Source organism: Carettochelys insculpta, chromosome 12 (genome assembly GCF_033958435.1).
Source record: "Carettochelys insculpta isolate YL-2023 chromosome 12, ASM3395843v1, whole genome shotgun sequence".
In the NCBI taxonomy this organism is placed as follows: domain Eukaryota; kingdom Metazoa; phylum Chordata; order Testudines; family Carettochelyidae; genus Carettochelys; species Carettochelys insculpta.
The window spans coordinates 21,671,402-21,696,539 of NC_134148.1; the positions used below are offsets into that span (position 1 = coordinate 21,671,402).

At 55.5% G+C, this 25,138-nt stretch overlaps 1 protein-coding gene across 1 annotated transcript in view; it reads left to right on the forward strand.

The window, feature by feature from the left end:
* The first annotated feature begins 3,285 nt into the window (after positions 1-3,285).
* ONECUT1 (one cut homeobox 1) overlaps positions 3,286-25,138 on the forward strand; it is a 30,890-nt gene continuing 9,037 nt past the window's right edge. Inside the window, exon 1 of the mRNA XM_075007067.1 lies at positions 3,286-4,363. Within this exon, the coding sequence (XP_074863168.1) occupies positions 3,286-4,363 (1,078 nt within the window). The remainder of the gene's footprint in view (positions 4,364-25,138) is intronic.

A 25,138-nucleotide genomic window follows, 5' to 3' on the forward strand; every position in this document is an offset into this window, starting at 1 on the left:
AGAGAAGAACCAAGGATCGGCCCCACGCTTGTATCTCGCCAGCTTGGCCTTCCCAGACTAGAACGGATCTCTCCACCACAGATAGAGGATAACTCACAATACCAGCTCCAGAGGTTGGTCTTTCTGGGGAAGACATTGGAGTCATTGATGCATCCAGACAAAACTACCTCCGCTGGGTCGACCACCCGCCTTTTAGGGTATCTCCGCAGCGAGCCGGTGGCCGTTGTGGAATGCAGGTTTTGGAGGATGGACGAGCTGGAAGCACCGCTACGCCTCAGTCAGAGTGAAGTCTGAGTTGTCAGGGAGAGGGGCTAAGCAAGCCCCCGGGCGTGGGCCACGGATGGTTCCTCAAACTAAGCTCTGTCACTCCGAGGGGCTAAGAAGTCCCAAGGCGCCCTGGTGTGATCCAGAGTCTGCTGGCTGCGCCCCTGACACGCTGGGAAGTTTGCCCGACTGCGCTTGGAAACCAGAGGAAGCCCCGTGGTACGGCCCCCCCTGTGCTGGCTTCACAGAATCGGCCCACACACCCGTGCACACGCTGGTTGGTTTCAAGGCGAGAGCTGGTGTGAGGGCGGGTGCGAAGATCTGTGCTGAGGGTAATGGAGGGAGGGAACCCGCCACGCATTTCTCCCGCCACCAAAGCGCCGGGAGCCCTCTAGCACTGGCCGCCTTGCGGAGCTGCAGTCGTCTCCGGGCGCAGCGAGCTCTTGGCGTGGACGGGCTTCCTACGAGCCCCTGGGCACGGCCGCAGATCTCCGGGGCCTCTCCGCCCCTCTGAGGTCCGGCCGAGTGCACGCAGCCCAGCGAGGACGGAAGGGGCTCAGGAGACCATGACCCGTGGCCTTTGGCGCCCCCCACTTTCTAGGGGTCGCTCATGCTGGCCGCGGAGCGGCGCTCGGCTTGGGCTGAGCGCGCGGGTGAGAAGACCAGGCGCGGGCTGGTACGGCACGGGGGCGCTGGGAAAACTGCGGGGGGCGGGGGGCTGACTCCAACCCCCCCCACACACACTCCTTCCTGGCTTTCCCCGTGCAGCACCGCGGCCGTGAAGCTGCTGTGGGCACGGGGGGAAAACGCCCCCCTCCGCCGCTCTCGGTAGCAGCTGGGCCATTGCACCCCGGCACGGCTGGGGCTGGGGAAGCGCCGGACTCCAGTCGGATGAATCGCAGAAGTCCCGTGAAAGCACAAGCCCCGCGAGGCCCGCGCCGGGGCCTGTCAGCTGGGCGGGGCCGGCGCTAGCACGGGCGCGAACCCCTCGGGTTTCCTCCCCGCCCCCGGGACTGCGGCGAGGCCGAGCGGGGCTGGGGCGCACGGCTGGGTTCAGCGGCAATGCAGTGTCCGCCTCTCGGGGCGTGGGGGGAGAAGCCCCGTTCGGCCTGGCTCGGGTCGTTATTGTGACAGGAGGAACAATAGGCGCATCTGGGCTTTCTTCCGCCGCCGCAGCACCTGGGCGCACAAGTTCTTCCTTCTCCCCCTTTGGGAAAAGCAGCGGCAGGTGGGAGCGGGGGCGTCCTGCCAAGGCTCGCTTGGCACACGCCGGACAGCTGACATTTTGCCACCAGCCCCCACCCAAACCAGCCCAAGCTCTGTCCCGGCAAGGAAGGGGGCGGGGACCGGAGTAGGGGGGCCGAGCATCGGAGTAGGGAGGGGACTGGGGATCGGAGTAAGGGGGCGGGGATCGGAGTAGCGAGGGGGTTGGGGACCGGAGTAGGGGAGCTGGGGATCGGAGTAAGGAGGGGGCTGGGGATCGGAGTAGGGAGGAGGTTGGGGACCGGAGGGCGGGGCGCTGGGAATGCCGTCGCCAGGCCTGGAAAGCTGCCCCCGCTGGCGCTGCAGTGTGGTTGCCCTGGGGGGCTGGGGAGAGAGCGGACGAGGTGGGGCGGAGGAGAGGGGACATACCGCCCGCCGCCATCCCCACCTCTTCACATGGGCTCCGGGCCCGCCCCTCCGCCCCCGGCGACCCCCGCGTGCGGTAAAACTTTCCCGGGCCAGAAGCTCCAGCAGCCGCCCGGCTCTGAGCCCCGCCTCGCCAAGGGGGTCGCATGGGCACCCCGGTGCCACCCCCGCCCCCTTGCATGTGCCGGCGGCGGGGTGGCGAAGGGGCGTGCGCACACGTGGAGCCAGCCCAGCGGCCCGGGCTGCTGCCGCCCGCCTCCAGGGGGCGCCCCGGGCTGGCGGGCGAGGAGGACGCGGCTGCGATGGTCCCCTGGCTGCGCGCAGCGGAGGGAACCCGGAAGCGCCCCTGGAAATGCAGTTTAAGGAGGCGCAGGCTGAACGCGCCGAGTCACCAAAGGGGAGGGATTACAGCGGCCGCTTTAATTCCGCCGGCCACCTCCGCCGCGGCTCCCGCCCCAGGGAAGGGCGCCGGGGAGCGCCAGCGCCTGCAGCTCCAACCCCGAGGAGCCTCGGCAGCGCGGGGGGCCTGTGGGCGGAGGTGCTGGTGATGGACGGGGGCTCGCCCGAAGACAAGACAGGGAGCTCCGGTCCCGTTCCCACCATGGGGGCGGAGCCGCCTGCAGATGCCCCGGCCGGCAGGGAGCAGCGTCCGCCTACAGCCCCGGTAGCCGCGCCCCTGCGGCCCGCCTCCCGTGGGGCGCCTGGGGGCAGATCGCCGGCGGGAGGCGCGCGACGGGGAGGGGCCGGGGGTGCAGGCGCGGCGCCCCCGCTCCAGAGCAGCTCCTTTGTGCTCTGCGCCTCCCGGGGCTTCTTCGCTCTTTCCTCTGCGCGTCCATCCAGCCCGCCGCCGGGGCCAGGCCGCCTTGTACCGCTGGGGCCGAGCGCTGGCTCCCCCCCGCCCGCCGGTGCCCCGTGGGATGCTGCTCCGGGAGCCGAGCGAGCCGGGCTTAGCTGGAGCCGGCGTCCTTAATAGGTGCGGTGATGTCACGGGCCGGAGTGTGCGAGTGTGGGGGAGTGAGAGGAGGGGGAGGGGGTGTGCGCGGGGCCCCAGCGCGCATGCCCGCTCTCCACCAGCAGCAGCGGCAGCTGCAGCAGCAGGAGCTGTGGCCAAAGACATTGAAACAGTAAGAGACATGGCTAGAGATGGCGAGGGACGCGACCAGACACCTACCGGGGCTGCGGAGGCCGTTTTAAAAGAGCGGGGGCCTTAGAGGGGACCGACCACCGGCGCCGAAACCAGCCACACGGAAAGCGAAAGCCCAGCCGAGCCCCCACGCGCCCGATCCCGGCCAGCGGGGGCGGAATCCTGCACGCCTCCAACGCGAAGCCCTCCTAGGAGCTCCCAACCCCACGCCAGATAGATGTGGGGTCCACACGCCCGCACGCATAACAATGAACGCGCAGCTGACGATGGAGAACATTGGCGATCTGCACGGGGTGAGCCATGAGCCGGTGCCCACCACGGCCGATCTGATGAGCAGCAGCCCCCACCACAGGAGCTCGGTGGCCCATCGCAGCAACCATTTGCCAGCCCACCCGCGCTCCATGGGCATGGCTTCCATCCTGGACGGGGGCGACTACCACCCCCATCACCGGCCTCCCGACCACGCTCTGGCGGGCCCCCTGCATCCCACCATGACCATGGCCTGCGAGACACCCCCCGGGATGAGCATGAGCAGCACCTACACCACATTAACCCCTCTGCAACCGCTCCCTCCCATCTCCACCGTCTCGGACAAGTTCCCTCACCATCACCACCACCACCACCACCACCATCACCACCAGCGGATCCCGGGCAATGTGAGTGGCAGCTTCACTCTCATGAGAGACGAGCGGGGTCTGGCTTCCATGAACAATCTCTACGCCCCCTACCATAAGGATGTTACCGGCATGGGGCAGAGCCTCTCCCCTTTGTCTGGATCGGGCCTGGGGGGCATTCACAACTCCCAGCAAGGGCTGCCTCATTACGCTCACCCCAGCGCCCCCATGCCTGCCGAGAAAATGCTCACGCCCAACGGATTCGAAGCCCACCACCCCGCCATGCTGGGCAGGCCCGGGGAGCAGCACCTCACCCCTACCTCGGCCGGCATGGTGCCCCTCAATGGGATCCCGCATCACCCTCATGCCCACCTGAACGCCCAGGGTCACGGGCAGATTCTGGGCTCTGCCAGGGAACAAAACCCTTCTGTCACCGGTTCGCAGGTCAACAGTGGGAGTAATTCAGGGCAAATGGAAGAAATCAATACCAAAGAAGTGGCTCAGCGGATCACCACCGAGCTCAAACGGTACAGCATCCCCCAGGCTATCTTCGCCCAGAGGGTGCTGTGCCGCTCTCAAGGGACCCTCTCAGACCTGCTGAGGAATCCCAAGCCCTGGAGCAAACTCAAATCCGGCCGGGAGACCTTCCGGAGGATGTGGAAGTGGCTGCAGGAGCCAGAATTCCAGCGAATGTCGGCTCTCAGGCTGGCAGGTGAGCTTGGTGCTGGGCGGGGGGGGGGGCGTGGCTGTGGCGCTGCTGGCCCAGGGAAAGCCCGGTCCGGTCCGGTCCGGTCCGGTCCGGTAGGTGCGCGCAGCTGCAGAGTGCCGCATCCCCCCCGGTGCGCCCCTTTCTCTGCCCCTCTGGGTTTCCTGCCCGTGCAAAGAGAGCGGCTGGCCCGGCTGCGGAGCGCTGGGAGGCGGCGGGGCAGGAGGACGGGGCGTAGGTGCGGACATGGCAGGGCGGGGGGGAGCGGAGCCAGGGGCTCGTGTTAGGCGCTGGGGCACTCTCAGGAGCCAAAGCGACCCAGCTGAGTCTTACAGCGGAGACGTGTAACGCCTGCGTGCCCCACCCCCCACCCCCCGCCCGGGAAAGGGGCCAGCGCCTGGGAACGTACCTCGGCGAGGAGGGCGCAGCTGGGCTGCAGGCGGGGAAGATTTTGGAGCGCCCGGGAAACACGGATCCGGCCCCGCGCTAGCGGATTCCTTGTTCTTGGCTGGCACCTGCCCTCGCTGCTGTATATCCAACGCAGCAGCCTGGGCGTGTGTGCCACGGTCGGGCGCTTTTCTGTCACACACACACACGCGAAGTGGTGGGAACCCCAGTGGCGGCGACTTAGGGGTGCGCCTTCCCCGTCTGTCAGGGACCCCCCTGTTAAGGACGTTACCTTTCCGCCGCGCTTCTTTCGGTTTGTTCGCTTGTTCAAGAAATAAGACTGGCCTAACAGGCTGCCCAGGGCGCAATTCCCTTCGTTGCTGTTTGTTTGTGTGATTGTGTTGTGACTGGTTGTGTTACCTGACAGCTGTGGCGTATTTAATCCAGTCTGCGTGGATTTAGACAGACAGACAGACAGAGGTCGGTAGGTGTTGTGGACGCTGAAGCTCAGATCTGCTAATGAATCGCTTTACACACTCGGGTGGCTCTGCTTTGTATCGACAGTAGGCTGCGGGGTGGCTGCCGAAGAGCCGGCTTGCCGGGGGAGCAGATGCCAGCTTCCCATTCCGCTTCTTTCGGACCCGGCCTTTCAGACCTTTGCTTTTTGCCACGAGTGGGACCAGGCTGGCAAGGGCCGGCGGCTGAGGAGGAGGAAGGGGCCTGGCCAGCACCGCTCGGTGATCGCGGCGTGCCGGTGTCACGAGCCCACGGAGGTTGAATTGACACGGGGCCGGGTGCGCACGCCGGGCTGGGAACGTAGAGGTGCGCGCCAGTCATTGGCCGGACAGGCGTGAAAACCCGCCCGCGTTTCGCTAGCCCGCTTCCTTCCTCTTGGCTGTCTTGGCCGCTGGGCCCGGGGCGAGCAGAGACGGGGTATTTCAGCCCCCGTCGTGTCCCTCCTTCGCCCCCGCCCCCGCCCCTGCCCCCGGCCGCAGAGCAGAGCCGGAGTTTGATGCGGCGGCGGTGCCCGCAGTGAGGGGCTGGTAATTAACTGACAGGTCTCCATTAATTCGTCCCTGGAGAACGCGAGACAGTCGATGCGCGTTGGAGTCAGGGTCACTGATCCGTTTCCCAGACAAAAACCCAGGGAAGGGCCAAACCCTCCCCCGGCTGGGCACCGACGGGCTGCGCCGCTGCCTCCGCAGTAGAAGGAATACGGTAACCCGCACCCGGGCGCTCCCCGGCGGTTCCGAGCCCCCTGCCCCGCTCCTGTCCCCGCGCTGGGCTGCCCCGGCCGGGGCTGTTCTCCCCCACGCGCGGCGTGGGCGCTCCCCACGGGGCGGGGCGGGCGGTGCTGCGCAGTTCAGCGTTGTCTCCTCGGTCGGTGTGACAGGTCTGAGCCTCCCGACTCCCCGTGTCCCTCTCCCGGCAGCCCAGCCCGGCAAGGGCAGCCCCAGCCCGCCGGGGAGGCGGGGGCAGCCGGCAGTGGGCGCCCCCGAGCTCGGCTTCGCGGCTCGCCGGGCGGACTTCGATCCCGGGTGCAGCTTTAGGGCTATTCGGCCGAGCTGAATTCCCACCCAGCTCCAGCGGTCCGGGCGGGGAGCGAGCGCGCGGCTTAGAAGGCGCTGGGGCGTCTGTCTGGGCGCGCTCGGGCAGGACTGGGCCGAGCCGAGCCGGGCCGGGCCGTAGACACCACGGTAGTCGGGAGCCGGAGCTCGGCTCTTGCGAGCTATGCCCTGCGCTGCCACAGCTTTGTTCGGTGCTGCTCCACACACACACACACTATCTCCACAGCATTGTTACGGTGCGGCTGTAACACACACACACACACTATCTCCACAGCATTGTTACGGTGCGGCTGTAACACACACACACACACACACACACACACACACACTATCTCCACAGCATTGTTACGGTGCGGCTGTAACACACACACACACACACACACACACACACACACTATCTCCACAGCATTGTTACGGTGCGGCTGTAACACACACACACACACACACACACACACACACACACACACACACGCAGAGCACTTCCACAGCATAATTCGGTGCTGCTCCACACACACACCCCCTGCACTTCCCCAGCATTGTTACGCTGCTGCTGCTGCAACACACACACACACACACAGCACTTGTACAGCATTGTTCGGTGCTGCTACACACACAAGCAACGAGAAGTCCTGGGGCACCTTATAGACTAACAGATACTATGGAGCTTTCGTGGGAAAAGACACCCTGCACTTGTGCGCACTGCTCGGTGCTGCGCACACACACACACGCGCGCGCCCTGCAGCCCGCCCCCCAGGCCCGCGCTGGGGATAAGTGGATCTCCATAATCTCTTTAGGAGGACAAAGGCTCATTATTCCGCGCTCTCCTGCCCCTCCCGCCTGCAGGCCGGCTCTGTGCACGCCGGGGAACAGCCTGGCTTTGGCCGGGGCGGCGGGGCTGGTTCGTTTCTAGCCCTCCCGGCTGTGTGTCAGGGCCTCGCGCGTCCCCTGCAACTGCGCTCGGGCCGGTGGGATCCGGCAAGCAGCCGGCTCGCGGAAGGATCGGGCCCCGGGCGTTTGCTGGCCGGGCTGGCAGTGGGAAGCGGCTGCGCCTCCTGATTGGGAGCCTGGCTGGGGGCAGCCCGGATCGCCCATGCGGCCGCGGGGACTCCGGCCGGAGCCGCTGCCTGGCGGAGCTGGGGCAGGAGGGGTCTCCCAGCCGGGGGGGCGCAGCGAGCGGCGCGGCCCTGCCCCGAACACCGGCTTGGCCCTGCGGAGGGGCACTTGGGAACCCGGGTCCGTGGCCCCAGAGCCGGTGGAGGATGCGCAGGGCTCCGGACCCGCCGCCAACCACTCACCACCCCACTGGGGGCTCACGCAGCTGCCCCGGCAGCCCTGGGCGTCTGGGGGCGCCCCCCGGCTCAGTGCGAGCGCGCAGGGCCGGCGGGGTGCAGGCGCTGCTGGCGAGGCAATCTGCTGCAAATGCATCAACTATCGATTTTATTTTGCGCCGGGTTTAAATGTGCGCTGATCTTCCTAAGTGGTAAAAATGGGCCGGATTGATATTGATGGATGAAGAACAGTTCGGAATACCATAAATTACCGCCGCCCACGCCAATTAAATTTCCCGTCCAAATTATAACTCACTCTCGGGCATTTAGAGAATTATCAAGCAGATTAATATCCCGGGCCGGCTGTCAGCGGCTTTATTTATTCTCGCTGCACTTCGGAAAGCCAACAGCGAGGAGGCGAGCGGGCGGAGACCCGGCCCGGCTCGGTTCAGGCTGGGCCAGCGCTTTGCTCCGGTGTCTTTGCCCCTTCCCTGGGGGGCCCTCACCTCCCGGCTCGCCGGCACAGAGAGGGAAAAGCGGTGGTTACGTGGAAGCTGCACTGAGGTCTTGACACCTCCGGGGCTGGCTGTGGGAATGCGCGCGGAGCTGCTGATTGCAAAGCTGACCTCTTCCAGCCTCCATTTCATTCAGCCCATCTTCGCCTCCTCTCCGTCCTCTTTTCCTTTGTCTGCCCCCCGCCCCCGGCGTGGCATATTCACCCGCTCCCCGCCTTCTGCCCTAGAGACTTGGTCCCTCGCGGGCCGGATTGATTCGTTCCAAAGGGGACCCGGCGGACTCATTCAGGCCGGGCCTGAACCAGCTCCGCGCTCCTGGGCGGGTGATTTCCTTGGAAGTTGCAAGGCAGACTGGAAACAGGGTTTTAAAGAGAGGGAAGCCACAGAGCTGGACCGAGCCCAACCCGCTGTGAGCCGGGCAGGCGGTGGGAAGGAGGCAGCCCCCGGCGTGCCTGCAGGAGGTGTGCGTGGGACTCACACCCAGCCAAAGCAGACTGGGACAGCAGGGGAAAGATCCAGGCCAGGCCCGCAGTTTCCTCCGGCTCTCGCTAGTTCTGGGCCGAGACAATAACGACCGAGTCTCCCACGGCCGCCGCGGGGTGACGCGCGGGCAGCCGGCGTGGGCCGGGAATACCCGCGAGCAGCCGCCCGCCCCCAGCGGGTGCCCTGGCTTCCCCTATGCGGAGCCAGCCACCGGCTGCCAGGAACCGGCTTCGCTCGACTCGCGCCTTTCCGTCCCCTCCCTGCGCAACGAACCCGCCCCGCAGCCGCAGCCCGGGAAAGCGGCGAGAGCTTCTCACCCGGGCGCCGGCGGGAGGAGCGGGGCTGGAACTGGGGCCCCTTCCCCCATTGCAGCTGCGACCTACCGAGCGCCGCTTGGAAGGGCGCTGCCTGGCGGGCACCGGGCGGCTCGGAGCGCCCGGCGGGGTAGTTCCTGTGCAGCCGCCTGGCCCAGGGCTGGGCGGGCGGCGTCACGCTCAGGCCTGGGCCGTACAGAGGCGGCGCCAGGAGCCACCTGCCGCCGGGGGAGGGGAGCCGCCGTCCCGGCCTGGCACAGCCCTGGGGCAGCGCCTGCTGCTCTTTCCCAGGGGGCTTTCGGGGCGCAGCCTCTGCGGGGGGGAACTAGCCCCCGCGCCGCGCCGGTTCGGTGGCACCGCCCCACGCGCGGACACGGATCCGGGCCGGGAACGTTCCCAGCCGTGCGCTTCGCAGGGCGCCCGGGAACCCCACCCCACCCCACGGGCACGCGTGGGCCCCGCCCGCAGCCCAGCCTGCGAAGGGCGCGGGAACTGCCGCCCCGTGCCCCGGCGCGGTCAGGGCAGGCCCGGATCCCCCTGCCGCGGCGCAGGACGCGGGCTGGGGGAGCCCCGCGCTCGTTGGCTGCCCGTGGCCTGGCCTTGTCCCGGGTGATTGATCACCCGCTAATCGGCAGCCTCCTCCGCCGGCTGTTAACGTTGAGCTGCGAGGGCGCAGCTCCCCGACCGCCTGGCCCCGGCTCAGCGCGCTCCCGGGGGCCTGCCCGAAATACAGCTGCTCTCCCGTGCCGGGCGCAGCGGCCGCGGCTTGCCAGGCCCTTCTCCCGGGCAGCCAGCCCGCCGCTAGGCCACCGGGTTGCTGCGCAGGGGCGCGGCCGTTTGCTGGTCCCTCTGCCTCCTGTCTCCCGGCTGTGGTGGTCCCGCAGCCCGCGGGGCTCCTCCGCACGCCCAGCGCTGGAAGCCAAGCGCCGCGGGGTGCGGGGCCGGGTAAAGGAGGCTTTGGGGGTTGCCTGGCCTGGCGGGTCCCTCACCAGCCCTAGCAGGTGGCTGGAGTCGTTTAAACGTCCCCCCCCAACCCCCCAGGGCATTTTCCCACAGGTTCCTGGGCATCAGGCAGCTCTGATGCTGTGTTTGTAATTAACCCTGTGTTGGGGGGTGGGGGGGGCTGGCAGGGAGAGACATCTGCGGAAGGACCCGTAGGGAGGAGAGCTCCTCCGGGCTGGGCTGGGCTGGGCCTGGCGGGTCTCTCCTGGGCTGCCATTTTGAGGAGGAGGCGAGATTGCAGCAAAATGGGAGCTGCTCCTGGGCCGTAAGTCCCGGCTGGACAAGGTCCTGGCTGGGATGACTTAGTGGGGGTCGGTCCTGCTTGAGGCAGGGGGCTGGTCTGGGTGACCTCCTGAGGTCCCTTCCAGCGCTAGGATTCTAGGAAGGCCCCCGGTGCGATGTCACCTGGGCCCTGGCTCCTGCCGCTAAAGACCCGGGATTGGAGAAGGAAACGGGGGCTCAGGTCAGTCCCCCTCGCAGGCAGTGCAAGGAGAGGCCAAAGGGGGCGTCCCACATTCACACGCGGAGTGGGGCCTGAGTTGACAGGCAGCCTCAGCACATCGAGGCCTCCTGGCGCCTTGCTGGGAGCTCTGGCGGGCTTTGCTGCTCAGAATTTCCTCTGCCAAACGCCTCCCCAGCAGTCGTGTTGTCCCATAGGTGTGTGTGTGTGTGTGTGTGTGTACGTGTACTCACCTGAAGCGTGTGCCTCGCACACCAGCCTGTCCCCTAGCCTGAGTGGAAAGAAACCAGTTCACTTCAGCCCACTCTCCGCAGGCTTCTCGGATCCCCCCGAAGGAGCAGAAGAGCCAGTGCATGGGGCTGGTTCACACAGGCACGCTGCCCCCGACTTCAATGGCCATTTCCCTGCCCTGGGTCCCGCTCTTCACTCAGAAGCCGCCTGCTGTCCCCCAGGGCTAGTGCCCAACGCTGTCACGTGCCGCCTGGCCTGGCGGGGCTGGCGAGCTCCAGTGGAGCGACGCGGGGTGCTCATGAGAAGTCTCTCCCAGGGAGGCAGCGCGTGTCCTCGCCTCTGGGTGCGCCCGGGCGCAATTCCGATGCAACAGCACAAGCCACTGGCCGGACTCTCTGCAGACGGATGGCTGCCAACGTGCGCGGGCGCGCGGGCGGGCAGCGGTGTCCATGGGAACGGAGAACAGGGCCCAAGCAAAGCTCACGCTGCCCTTTCGCCGGTAGGGGGCGGAAGGGTCTGTTGCCTTGCAGACGAAGCGCGCCTGGCCCCGCTGGTTGGAGCCGGAGCTGCTGCTCGGGCGGGGTTCTGAGGTTCAGCACCTCGGACAGTTCCCCGCCGGCTCCCACCCGGGGCGCCTCCTACTCGCCAAGCTCACGCGGCCCGCTCTGGGGGACTCCCCTGGGCCCAGCGGGTGGGTGGCGTGCTGAGAAATAAAGGGGAACTCCCGCTTGCGGGCAGGGCAGCCAACCAGCTGAAGAAGGGGAGGGCTGAGCTCAAGCCCACACGGCCGCCTCTGGGCCGCGGGATCCCCAAAGCTCAGGCTTTTCAGGAGGAAAGGTGCTTTGGAAAACGGGGTCGTCCCCCGCAACCCCGACTACACGGCTGTTTTTGCTTTAAGAAAAGTCTCGTCCGGAAACGCAATTGCAGGAGATTATGCAAATGAAGGGGGAGAGTTGTCAATCAGCATCTCATTTGCATTTTACACTCATTTGCATTCGTCCGCCAAAGGGGAATTTTGTGTGGATTTTGATTCACAAATCTGAACTTCGCCATCTTTGGAACAGGCGCAGTGGGTGTGCGGGATGCCAGCATGCAACTAACTCGGGGTGTAGCCCAAGCAATCTCCTCCTGGCATCTCTCCCCCGCTCCCCAGGCTTTGCAGTGCCCACCCTGGGGTCCCTCACTGCAGAGGTAGCAGAGACTTTCCATGGCAGGACAGCGCAATGCCTTATTCCCTGGCTGCAGGGAAATACCGAAGAATGCTCAGGGAGGATTCAGTGCCCAGCAGCTGGCTGGAGACGGGGAGCTGCCCCCTGCACCTCAGCTCGTGGGGGGGAAGGCGAACAGGAGACCGATCAGGGATGGGAAAGAGAATTTCCAGCTACAAAGTGGTTTCCCAAACTCTCTGCCCCAATGGGAGCATGAGGCTGCAGGGAAATTTGTCAACATGCTGCCACCTAGGAGGAGCATCTCTCAGGACTCCCAAAGAATGACCCTAAAAGGCACAGTCAGTGAATCCCCTTCCTACAGACGTCCCTGTAGAAGGTGGTATTTGAATGAACCCACATGGTTTGCCTGGACAGAGCTGGCAGGTGCCCTTTGCCAGGTTCCCAAGGTAGCACCCCTTGAAAGCAGCTCATATCCTGGGACAATTGGTAGGATCTGCTCCAAAGAGGCTCAGGACTCAAGAGCAGATGCACTTGGGACTTACTCAGAAATCTGCTGAGCAGGCTGTGAGGTGAGAGCCCAGCAGAGCTGTGTGTAGTGCCAAGGCCACATCAGGACAAAACCTGCCATTTTCATGCCCATTTGATTTAGGATCCAGTCAGTACATGTCAAGGTGACAGAGAGGGCAACTTCCTGCTGTATCTTTGGGTGATGGTATTGTATTACGTATGCAAATAGTGTGTGTATAGTTGTGGGTCAGGGATTGTATGCACTCCATGGGGGGAGGCTACCACAGCTCCTTCAGGAAGGAAAACCTGTGGGGGATGATGAAGGCAAATCAGGGGCATAACCTCCTGGGGAGGGCTTCTGTTCTGATTCTGCCAGCAGTCTCCTCAGGCCAACAAGCTTTGGATAATCTTCCTGAGCTTCAATTAACCTGTAGTTCTGGTTCCTGACCTACAGACTGATGTGAACTTATAACCAGACAGAACTAGGTTGTGGGGTTGGAAGGACTGACAAACACCTACCACAGCCTAATAAAGGACTTGGGGGTGAGCACTGGTAAACTTTTTAATGCATAGTCCTTTATTGTGTCTTTGTTTTTGTTGTAATGCCTTTTCTTTAACAATAAATGTGCTTGCTGAGCAGGAGCTGCATGGTAACTTGTAAGGGCAGGAAAGCCACTGGTCATAGTCTTTGAAATAAAAGCAAAGCACAGGCTCTGGACTTTTAGACAGACTGGCTTGCTGAGGCTATTTCTGTGTAGATCAGGGTAGTGTGCAGCCTTAAAAGTCCTTCTGAGAAGGGGATGTGTCAGGTGTAGGTCTCTACCCAGTGGAGGTGATGACCAAAAAAGCCAGGAATTTTTCAGTGGGTGCTCTTGATGGATCACGGAGGAGCAATACAGTGCACCTACCATACAACTATGAGAGCTAACTCTGACCTTAAAGAACTACAAACTTGTTTTCTTTTATGTTTTGATGAAAACTAAAATGATACTAACTGGATTTGTTTTAAGATGTGTCTTCTTTTGGCCAATAAGAAAATTGGATTTTGGTTGTGTAATGTAATGTGGGAGAATTTTGCTGGGACAAGAATAGTTTTGATCGTACCCATTTTGGAGTGATACAAATCTTCAATGCTAAAATTGAAGATTTGCACCCCACATTTTAAATTAACGGTGCATTGATTATTGTTCATTAGCTTTTTTACACACAGAATTACCAGCTAACTCAATGCTTGAGAAAAAGCAGTCAAGTAGCACTTTCAAGACTAGCAAAATAGTTTATTAGGTGAGCTTTCGTGGGACAGACCCACTTCTTCAGTCTGTCCCACAAAAGCTCACCTAATAAACTATTTTGCTAGTCTTTAAAGTCCTACTTGACTGCTTTTTGTTTTGATAGTGTATAGGCTAGCACGGCTTCCTCTCTGTTACTATTCAATGCTTGAGATGTAGAAGATGTAAGGATTGTAAATGATTTTTCCTGTTGGGCCACCAAACTTGTTCCACTTCAAACTGAATCTCAAATGATAGTGTGTCTTTATAGATGACCGATGCTCCGTCTGGTGTAAAAGGGTTGAAATAATAATAATACTTGTGATTGTAGTAAATTTTAAATAACACGCAGATGTCCATTTTTAACGATTTTGCTGCAAAGAAATTGTGCAGAATCTTAAGATCTTAGATAGTTTTAAATTACAGTGATATTAACATGAAATACTAATAGGATTAATCTGAAATTATGTAAAATACTATTGATTTTAAAAATTCTAGCTGCTGATGGTTTGTTCTTGACGAAGAGTTTGAAATGCTTTCATTAATTTTTATGCAACAGTAAAACTGTTGAGAAAATACATTTTCACCACAGTTTCAACACCAGTTCTTACAGCATTTCCATAATTTGTGAGAGGGAAAGAGGGAGAGGGAGAGAGACCTTCTATATATACTGAATAAAATCTGTGATGTTTTTAAAGCCAATTGGATATTTCATAGTGCTTTAAAACCCATGTAGACTGAAATAACTACATTTTACCAAAATGAGTCTTGATAATTTGTTTAATCTCAAAGTTTGTTAGCCACTCACTATTCAAATATAACAATAATAAAATCAAAATTAAAAGTCTTTGAGAAGGAGATGCTCATTTGTCCATATTACACATATATTCAATTTTATTAAGGACTAAGAAATGGTTGCCCTATATGTGATGCTCCGAATTAGCTAAATATTTCAGTCATTCACTCTGGAGGTCACAGTGGCCTGAATAACTTGGGCCAGGTCCACATCAGAGAGAAATGGTTACAAAAGTCAGACTTGGCAGTATTAAATACCCAATTTTTGCTCAAGCTCAGGCAGAGAAGTTGTCTCGCTTTACGAGCTTTTACCACCACAAGTGGGGAAGAGGCGCCACCTAGCGCCTACCAGCAGTAACAGCTGCCTAAACTGGGGATAGCGATAAGAAAGGTGAGCACGATTAAAATATTGATGTAGTCACAAGAACTGTTCATTAAGGCAATTTAATCTTTGCTATTAATGTCCCTTTAATTCATTTGGGGTAATTAAGATGCAGTTAAAGTGATTACATTCTAATTACTTATGCTAGACTAAGAAGCGTTTGTCAGGCTAATGCAGTTAACTCAGGACTCAACTAAAGAAACTTAACATTTGCTTTAAATGATGGAAGGAGGAAATCAGGTCCTTTCCAGTATTAATGCAGTTAGAAGCATAGTCAGGAAGGTTAACGTCAGCACACTAGAGAAGTTAAGGTTCTGTCAACCTTGCAACGTGGTCCCAGCCCTAAATCCCATTCCTGTTGAATCAGCCTGGATCAGTTTGTTACTGCAGTGAAAAGCAAATGAAGGCTACTCATTTTCATACCGCACCCATAACTGGGATGCTTGCAATTGAGATTCTTCTTTGAGTCTCCCTGGCCAACCTGTGGGCATTCTGACTTATTTCCAACAGAGAGAGGTTTTACTTTCATACTCTTTTTTGTTTAGCTATTAAAAGGCAACAAAGGGCTTTTCTACCCTTAATACCAGATCCATGAACCAAAGATCAGTCTTGCGGTGTTCCATTTAGCATGTCTGGTATAGAACGGCTAAATCAAAGGCTGAGGGTTCCTCGCTTGATGCTGGTACTCCTCATAGTCAGGAGGCGTAAGGGAAGTGGACCGTAGAGTTTCTCTTGTCCACCTCCTGCTGTGGGGTGGTGGATAAATTCAGCTTAAGGTGTATCAGCTCTGGCTATGCTGTATCTTAGGTCAACTTTCTCTCCTAGAGTAGACATGGCCAAAGTTAGCAGAAATGAGATCCAGTGTAAGTCATGTGAGGCCTAGTCTACACTGACATCTCCCCCCACCCCAAGTCAATCTAGCCTATAGAATTTCAGCTGCACAATAATGTAGCTGAAGTCGGTGTACTTACTGTGGTGTCTTTCACGCAGTAAGGTCAGTGGGGGCTGCTTTCCTCTTCCTGGTGGAGTTCCAGAGTCAGTGGGAAAGTGATCAGATTTATCACATCTAAGCAGGTGCAATCAATCAGCCACCATCTAGTGTAGATAAACCATGAAAGATGAACTAAGAGCATCACCAGGGCTGAAAGCAACTGCAGACCCCAGGACAAGGTGAGGCGCAGCTCTGAACCCAAGGAAGTGGGAGAGCTTTGAGTAGAAGGGGCAGGGCTGAGGGCAGTCAGCCCTCAGTGCCACCCAGATCACTGTGTGAGCCATCATCATGACTACTTATTACCATCCTATAATTCCAAAGCTTTTTATAAGATGGAAGGTTAGAATCTTACTTGAAAACCAACAATATAAGAACTGCAATTTGGCTTGATCATTCTTATCCCCCCATCCCTCCACAGCCCCATAGCAATAGCTGTGGCGGGGAGCACTGGGCCCCTTTGAACCACCAGACCCCGACGCAATTGGCTCCTTTGCCCCCATCAGTGGGCCTGAAGAGCCTTTACATTGCAAACATCTAGACTGGGGTAGAATGGCAGTGAAACAATGCACTCTAAGGCTGTTTCTACACACGCCACTTTATGCTAATGAGGCACTGGGAATTTACATGCATGCCTCATTAGCATATTTCGGGCCGTTTATTAGTGGCATGTGTAGAAACAGCCTAAGTGAGTAGAAACCTGAACCACCATTTTATAAGTAAATGGGAATGATCCATGTCAAAAGTGGAAACAAATAAGAAGATGTAATTTAGGGTGTCCTCAAAGATCTTTTAAACCCTTAATCTAATCTTCAGCTGTAGGGCAGGAAAGAAGGAGCCATTTCTTTGTGAACAGGACAATGCAGCATTAATGTTTAACTGGCCTGAGGAGGGAGGCTTTTATCTGCTAAGCTGGGCAGAGTCCTGGTGTGTGTTTGCAGAGGGCTTCACCTGAGCACAGGCCTGAGTCTCCAGGCACCATCATAGCACTCCTGTTACACAGGGTGAGGGGAGGCCACGCAGTAGCGTGCTCACAGAGACAGGTGCATGAGGCCCTCCCATGTCCTTCTGAACACCACTGAGGGCTGTGTGCATGAGATGGGGCGAGCCACAGACAAGGAACACAAGGAAGATATAGTATTATGTGTAACTGCACTGAGAGGCAGGAGCTATTGCTCCAGGCCAGACAGGGTTGGGTGGCTTTGTGGATGAATCGCTCCTACTTACATTCCTATACATGCTGTATTTTAAGAGTGACGTGGGGCTGTCATGCATTTCTCTCTCGATTCCTGGCTCTGGACATTCCACCGACTCATAGGACTAGAAGGGACCTCAAGAGATCATCTAGTCTGGGCCCCTGCACTCATGGCAGGACTAAGCATTATATAGGCTAGTGGTAGGCAACCTGCAAATTGCAGTCAGCTCATTAGGATAACCTGATTATGGACCATGAGATGTTTTGCTGACATTTAGTGTCTGCAATCACACCCACCCCCGCCCCTCCGCAGCTCCCAGTGGCCACAGTTCTCTATCCCCAGCCAACAGGAACTGTAGGAGTGACGCTTGCAGGAGAGGGGATGCATGGACATGCCGGTCATTGCTTTCCGCAGCTCCCTTTAGCTGGGCAATGAAACATGACCCCTCGAAGCTGTTGGGGGCAGTGCTTGTGAAGGGCAATGGCCACAAAGTGTCTTATGGTCCACAGTCAGATTCTACGATAAGCCACATGCAACCCTTGGCCTGCAGGTTGCTCACTACTGATCTAGACCATCCCTGACAGGTGCTTGTCCTCTTAAATATCTCCCATGATAAAGCTTCCACAGACTTCCTAGGCAATTTATTCCAGTGCTTAACCACTCTGACAGCTCCAAAGTTTTCCTAATGTCAACATAAACTACTCTTCCTGCATTGCTTTGTGTTCTATCTTAGAGGTTAAAGAGCCAATTTTACTCTTGCCTGCTTGTCATAATCTTGTAGGTACTTGAAAGCAATTAAATTGTCCCCTCTCAGTCTGCCACTTTCCACATGAAACAAACTCAGTCTTCTCCATCTTATCTCATTGGTCACGTGTTCTAGACCTTTAATCCTTTTTAGCTGCTTTTCTCTGAGCTTTCTGTCATTTGTTCGCATCTTTCCTGAAAGCTGGTGCCTTTTTACTCCAGTTGAGGCATAATCAGCATGGAGTAGAACGAAAGAATTACTCCTTGCATCTTGCTTACAACACTCTGGCTAATCCATGCCAGAATGAGATCTGGAGTGTTTTGCAACAGTGTCACACTGTTGACTTATATTTAGTTTGTGGTCCACTATGATCCCTTTTGGCAGTGCTCCTTCTCAGGGAGCCTCTTCCTGTTTCGCATGGGATTATTCCTTCCTAAGTGGAGCACCTTGCTTTGTATGTAAGGAGATGATATCCATGTGATAAATGAATTACGCCTTTGGCTGTTCTGACACTGATTCATCTCTGCTGGGACTATTTTTTAAGGCCCCAAACCACTAAGCAGCTTAAAATAGATGCCATTTTTAAAAATCAGTTGGAGAAATGTTTCTTCCTTCCCTGTCCATAGCCGTGTCTACACGTGCACGCTACTTCGAAGTAGCGGCACTAACTTCGAAATAGCGCCCGTCACGGCTACACGCGCCGGGCGCTATTTTGAAGTTAACTTCGACGTTAGGCGGCAAGACGTCGAAGTCGCTAACCCCATGAGGGGATCGGAATAGCGCCCTACTTCGGCGTTCAACGTCGAAGTAGGGACCGTGTAGACGATCTGCGTCCCGCAACGTCGAAATTGCTGGGTCCTCCATGGCGGCCATCAGCTGAGGGGTTGAGAGATGCTCTCTCTCCAGCCCCTGCAGGGCTCTATGGTCACCGTGAGCAGCAGCCCTTAGCCCAGGGCTTCTGGCTGCTGCTGCGGCAGCTGGGGATCCATGCTGCATGCACAGGGTCTGCAACCAGTTGTCAGCTCTGTGTATTTTGTGTTGTTTAGTGCAGCTGTGTCTGGGAGGGGCCCTTTAAGGGAGCGGCTTGCTGTTGAGTCCGTCCTGTGACCCTGTCTGCAGCTGTGCCTGGCACCCTTATTTTGATGTGTGCTACTTTGGCGTGTAGACGTTCCCTCGCAGCGCCTATTTCGATGTGGTGCCACGCAACGTCGAAGTTGAACATCGACGTTGCCAGCCCTGGAGGACATGTAGCCGTTATTCATCGAAATAGCCTATTTCGATGTTGCTACATCGAAATAAGCTATTTCGATGTAGGCTTCACGTGTAGACGCAGCCCATATGTGGAATTTCCTCTCAGAAATCTCCCCTCAGGATGGGCCAGATCACTGGTGTGTATCCTGCGGCCCACAGGTTGCATGCAGCCCATTGGGGTTCCATGTATGGCCTGGAAGACATTGTGTTTACCATTGCCCACACTTAGATTCCCCTGCATGTAGTATTTTCCTACTGGTATTACTAAAGCAATGCACGTAAAGGAAGGGCACATGAAGCACAGCACATGTGATTGCACACAATATTAGCAGTGAGAGCCATGCTCACCCTATGCATCCAATCAGAGTTCTGTTGTGATTCAGTCAACACACCCCACAAATTCTAGAGTTGCAAGCGCAGTCCGCAAAACTACTCAGCCCTGGGACAATTGGTTATGACAATTCTGTGGCCCACTGAGATGGAGTAGCCCACTCATGAGCCCAGTTGGCCCATCACCAGGCCATATACAGGCCTGCCCCACTGATGGCTTTTCTGTTGGATATTTTATGATGCTAAAGGCTAAAAGCAGGAACTTTGTAAAGAGATTATTCCCAACATTGCAAGGGGGCTCAGTCCCTGTGAGCTTTGGATTTGTTTTAAAATCATGATATGTTTAGGTTTAGAAAAGACACTTAAGGTCAATCTAGAGGCTTTTGTGGCTCCATCTAAGCCCTGAACATTTGGAGTCACAGAAGTATTCAGTCCCCCAAGTTTCAGGGTTAGATGCCTAAATTCCAGTTTTAGAGTCTCTATTGCAATTCACACAACTACCTTGGAATCCAGTAGACACCTAAACTTACTCAGCACCTGCCATCTACACTAAAGAGGTGCCTGTGTTTCTGCTCTCTAGTTGCTTATCTCTCACCCCATCACTAGAGTAATCCACACATTGGGGACGACTGGCATTGGCCTGCCTAACTCTCATGTGTATCCCAATCTACTAGGTGTCTTCAGACCACGTCTACTGGATAAGTCCTCTCAGGCAAATTCAGACAAAACAGGGAGGGCCTTCCATAATAACTTTAAGTCCAGTGGTTAGGGTACTTACATGGAAGGTGGGCACCATGGATAAATGATTAGTCATTGGGTCAGAGACTGAGCATGAGAAAATGCAAGCAAGAGAATAACACCATAACCAGGAAGTTAGCATGTTCACCCACCATGGGGACAACATAAGAACCAGTCCCTCTGAGCCAGTGACTCTTCAATATTTATCCACAGTGGAAAAGCTTCAGTGGGAGAGCTTGCAGGAACCCCACAACAGAATGTCCCTAAGCCCAAAAGGCATGTCAGGCATCTATCAGGAATGGTCTAGATGGTGCTTGGTTCTGCTGTGAGGGCTGGGGGCTGGATCTGATGATCTCTCAAGGTCTCTTCCAGTTCTAGTGTCCTATGATTCTATGATCTGAGAGTTGAGGAACCTCTATTCCATTCCCTTCTTCTGATTAGGTGGAGAAGGGAACTGAGCCTGGTGGGTGCTCTGATCACTAGGCTAAAGGTTAGGACGGTCTTCTCCCCTTCCATCAGCTTCTCGCAACAACACACCTTAGGTATTTAAGTACAAGAGATTAGTTCACAGCTGAAAATCACTAGCAGAGACAGGTGCCTCCCTGCAACCTGGACTTAGGTGCCCATCCCTGTAAAGGGTTGAGCTTAGAACACACATCAGTCATTAGCTCTAAATTTCTCCATAAGATATGCAGAATACATGTTGGTGTGAGTTCAGGGTTCTATTGGCATTAGTCTGGGGTGTCATGCAGAATTCTGCACTCATGGGTAATGTGCCTAAAAAAGGGCATAGGTATAGCTTGATCCTGAAGATTCCAAAGATACTTTCACAAAGGCACCCTGTACAGGCAATATTATTTATCCCCAAGTAGGGAGAGAATGCAAGGCTTCCTAATTTTGCTCTAAAAAGGCTTTTCAGGAAGATCATTTGTAGAGTTGATAGGAAAATCAGTTTCCACACTCCTTCAGTCCATAATAGACTGTTGAAATTTCCATCCATACTACTGGATGGTGTCAAGCGCAGCCACATGCCAAACGTAATGGAAATTAGCATGGTGCGAACCTGCCCGCAAGGATCTGAACTGAGATCACTGCCTTCTTTCACATAGGACACCAAACACACATCAAATAATAATGATCTGTGGTCATCACTGACCTGGGCCAAGTCTGAAAACATGTCCTATCACCTTGATGTGAAAGGCACTATATCGCCCCACCAGTACACGTCTACTTTTTAACAAAATTACAAATGCTTAGATATGTGAAATCACCTTAGAGCTGTGTATCTGCATATATATCTGTATACAGTTGTGTTGGTATCTGTATATTTGTATACAGTTGCATCTCAGAAAGTAAGCAAATAAATCAATTCATCAAAACGTAAACCAACAGCATGTTTTGGTTTCTCTATTTGCTGAGTGGCAGAATTGGGCTATGATATTGACGGAACTGGGGGGAGTCTTACAAAGAGACTCAGCTGCCATGTTGTGTTACACTCAGAGGGAGGAATCACCCTTGGTGATGTATGCATTTGGGCAGAGCTCTTTATGAAAATATTTGCCGAATCCATCAATTTATCAGTTGTTGAGGACTTGAGACTTGTTCATTGAGTGACATTTTTATGTCTGAAAGAGCTTGGTCACTACTGTTAATGTTTTTAGCCACTGACTGATCAACTTTTCTTTCAGTGCCAGCTCACCTGTGACTGCAAGATTCTGCACAGAAATCAGTACACGCTTTTTCCATATACGGGTTGTATCTCCGAAATCCATTACTCTCTTGTCTGGCAGGACCTGGAAGTTGCTGGACCAGAGAGCCTGACAGCCAGTGGGCCATGGCTGGGAGAGATGGTTTAGAGCAGCTCCCTCAATGCTGTTGCTGCCACTAGGGTTGGAGAGCGGCAGCCCAGCATTAGCTAGGCAGCCTCCATGGGGGCTGGGGAGCAGCCAGGGAGCTGAATGACTGAGGTGCTGCAGCTGGGGAAATGGCAAGCCACAGTCTGGCTCCCAGCCCTACGGCAGCTGCCACAGTGGCCCTGGTGGCAACCGCAGCAGGGCTAGGAGCCCTGAAAATGGCAGCTGCAGATAGGCTGGAAGCCAGGCCATCATGGTTTGGCTGGGAGCCAAGGCCAGGGCAGCCCAGCAGGGGCCAGAACTGCTGAGCACCTGGCAGCAGGGGACCACCCGTGGTCCAGCAAATTCCCTTGTTTGGAACCAGTCTGGTCCAGAGGGAGCCAGACCAGAGACGTCCAACCTTTACTTCTTCTGTTCTCCATGTGGAACCTGGGTGCTATAGTTTCTGAAGCAGAAGCATCAGTGAAGTGGAAGTCATGGTGTTGTCTCTTTTTTAATTTTCTGCAGCAGAACTCAGCTTCCTTTGGATTTTTGCCAATTGTGTTGTGTTTGTGTGTCTAGGAGCTGAAAATTCAGAAGGAAAGGAACGTTGTTGCTCTTGTTCACACATTTGAGGTATAACAGATGGAGAGAAATTGTGTTTCTCCAGAAAGTGCACACTGAGGACATTGCTCTGTTTTGTTTTTTCTTAAACTTTAAAAAGTCAGATCTGCCTTTAGGGATGATCTTCAGAGGCCAGCCATGCAGTCAGTGCAACGTGTGCCTACTCCAGTTTTGGCTTTTGGACCCCCGGAAAAGTTTAGCTCCTGGTGCTAATGGACAAGCTATCTCCTTTCCTACCACCCATCCCATAGACTGAGAAATCTCAATTTCATGACTGAGTTTGCATGTGGAGCTTGAAATCAGTGGAAGCTTTGCCATTTACTTTACTGGGATGAAGGTTAGTCCCTCTGTGTGGGGTACAATTGACCAAGTCCTTGTTTTAAAAGAGAATTGACAAATGGGGCTTTGCTCCCATTTCAGCGGGCAGTAGGTAGTTCTGTACCATTCACAGGCAACTAGGCCTTAATGAAAGATGTACCCGACGTGGCAAGTTAAGTCAGTCCAGTCCCCGCAGCACCTTAAAAGGAACAAAGGAAATGAAAATAGGTTGATGGAGGTCTGTATCAGGAGACGTGTAAGTATCAAAAGTATCTGTTGCTCAGTGCAGAGGTAGATAGCGGTGACTAGAAGAGGCCACGATTTAGCCATAGATTTTTAAGTCTCCTTGTGGTGCTGATAATATTACATTGTCATAGCTCCACACACACAGTGTTGGAGTCAAAGTGACTCCTTTCTGTATTCTGTGCTGCTTTTGCTTAAACGGGCTTTTTTCAGAGCTTTTCAAATGGCAGCTCAAGGGGTATCACTCAGCTGCAGGCAATGCTAGAAACAAAAGGCACCTTTCTTTTTCTTGGCTGCCATGGGGGAACAGCCAGCTATGCTACACGTGCCTACATTGAGATAGAAAGCTACATCATAGTGTGATCATCTGCAAGAGCGCATCATTCCCATGGTTTTACATTTAAAGCAGTCGTGTGAATTCAGGATTGGTCTAGTTTTGTAAAAATCAGCTGGAAACCTTACGCTGCTTCTGGGTAGGCATGTGTGCAAGCCATGAATCCAAATTATTTCTAGTATTATTTTCTGCTACATAAAACTAAGAGTGCTCATAAAGGGGCAGGATTAACAGTTCAGAAGATTAAAACTCAGTGATCATCCAGAAAGGGTCTAATTTGTCAGTCCAGAGAGAGCTGCACCTGCTTCCTTTTCCTACTACTTTAGACTAGAGTTTAACTAGTGACACCCAAGTGAAAGATTTCATTTACCATCACACTCGTTAGAAAACAGCCATCCTCCACTCCCACTTTTGAAGGACCGTCCTTTTGGAGTAGTTGTTTCACCCCATGTCCTACATGTGTGCCTTGGGAAGGTGAGAGCTACAATGTATTATTAAAATTGATTGACCATAGAACAGAGAAAACCAGTTTAAGGAAAACCTAGTGTTGCGATACATTATCACTTCTGTTTAATCTCAGTGCTAGCAATCCTCTGAATACTGTGTAAGGCACAGAAATTAAAAACAGCATGTGCCCCAAATAACTTACAAACTAAGCGGGTAACTTGGGTGGCTTCCTGTGGTATTTAGGCTCCTAAGTGTCTTAAGGACTTCTGAAATTTTCATTCTGATCTGTTTCCCATGGAAGTAAATAAAAACACTCTTCCCTCTGACTGTCTTGGGAGTTGGATCTAGCCCTTGGAGACCCAGAAGACCATGTTAGATTATCTAAATGTTTATAAAATTATAGATTTAAAGTATATGCTTGTCTAAATAGGAAGGAATAGCACACGTGTTTAAAGCTAGCTGACTCAGGGGCTTAAGTGCATTTTTTCTCTAATGTACTTTTTAGGTCAATCAGGGTGAAAGTTTAGACACAATGGCTACGTCTACACGTGAAGCCAAAATCGAAATAGCTTATTTCGATGTAGCAACATCGATGTAGCAACATCGAAATAGGCTATTTCGATGAATAACGGCTACACGTCCTCCAGGGCTGGCAATGTCGATGTTCAACTTCGACGTTGCGCAGCACCACATCGAAATAGGCGCTGCGAGGGAACGTCTACACACCAAAGTAGCACACATCGAAATAAGGGTGCCAGGCACAGCTGCAGACAGGGTCACAGGGCGGACTCAACAGCAAGCCGCTCCCTTAAAGGGCCCCTCCCAGACACAGCTGCACTAAACAACACAAGATACACAGAGCCGACAACTGGTTGCAGACCCTGTGCCTGCAGCATGGATCCCCAGCTGCCGCAGCAGCAGCCAGAAGCCCTGGGCTAAGGGCTGCTGCCCACGGTGACCATAGAGCCCTGCAGGGGCTGGAGAGAGAGCATCTCTCAACCCCTCAGCTGATGGCCGCCGTGGCGGACCCCGCTATTTCATAGTTGCGGGACGCACAACGACTACACGGTCCCTACTTCGACGTTGAACGTCGAAGTAGGGCGCTATTCCTATCCCCTCATGGGGTTAGCAGCTTTGACGTCTCGCCGCCTAACGTCGAAGTTAACTTCAAAATAGCGCCCGGCGCGTGTAGCCGTGATGGGCGCTATTTCAAAGTTAGTGCCGCTACTTCGAAGTAGCGTGCACGTGTAGACATGGCTAATATTGACAGACCACAATAGCACATTGCACTTCTGGTGAACAAAGGCATATGTGTTTTTATCTTTAGAAGGCCATAGCAGTGTCAGCAACAGGGCAATGTATCAGTATGTAAGTGCTTTGCTGACT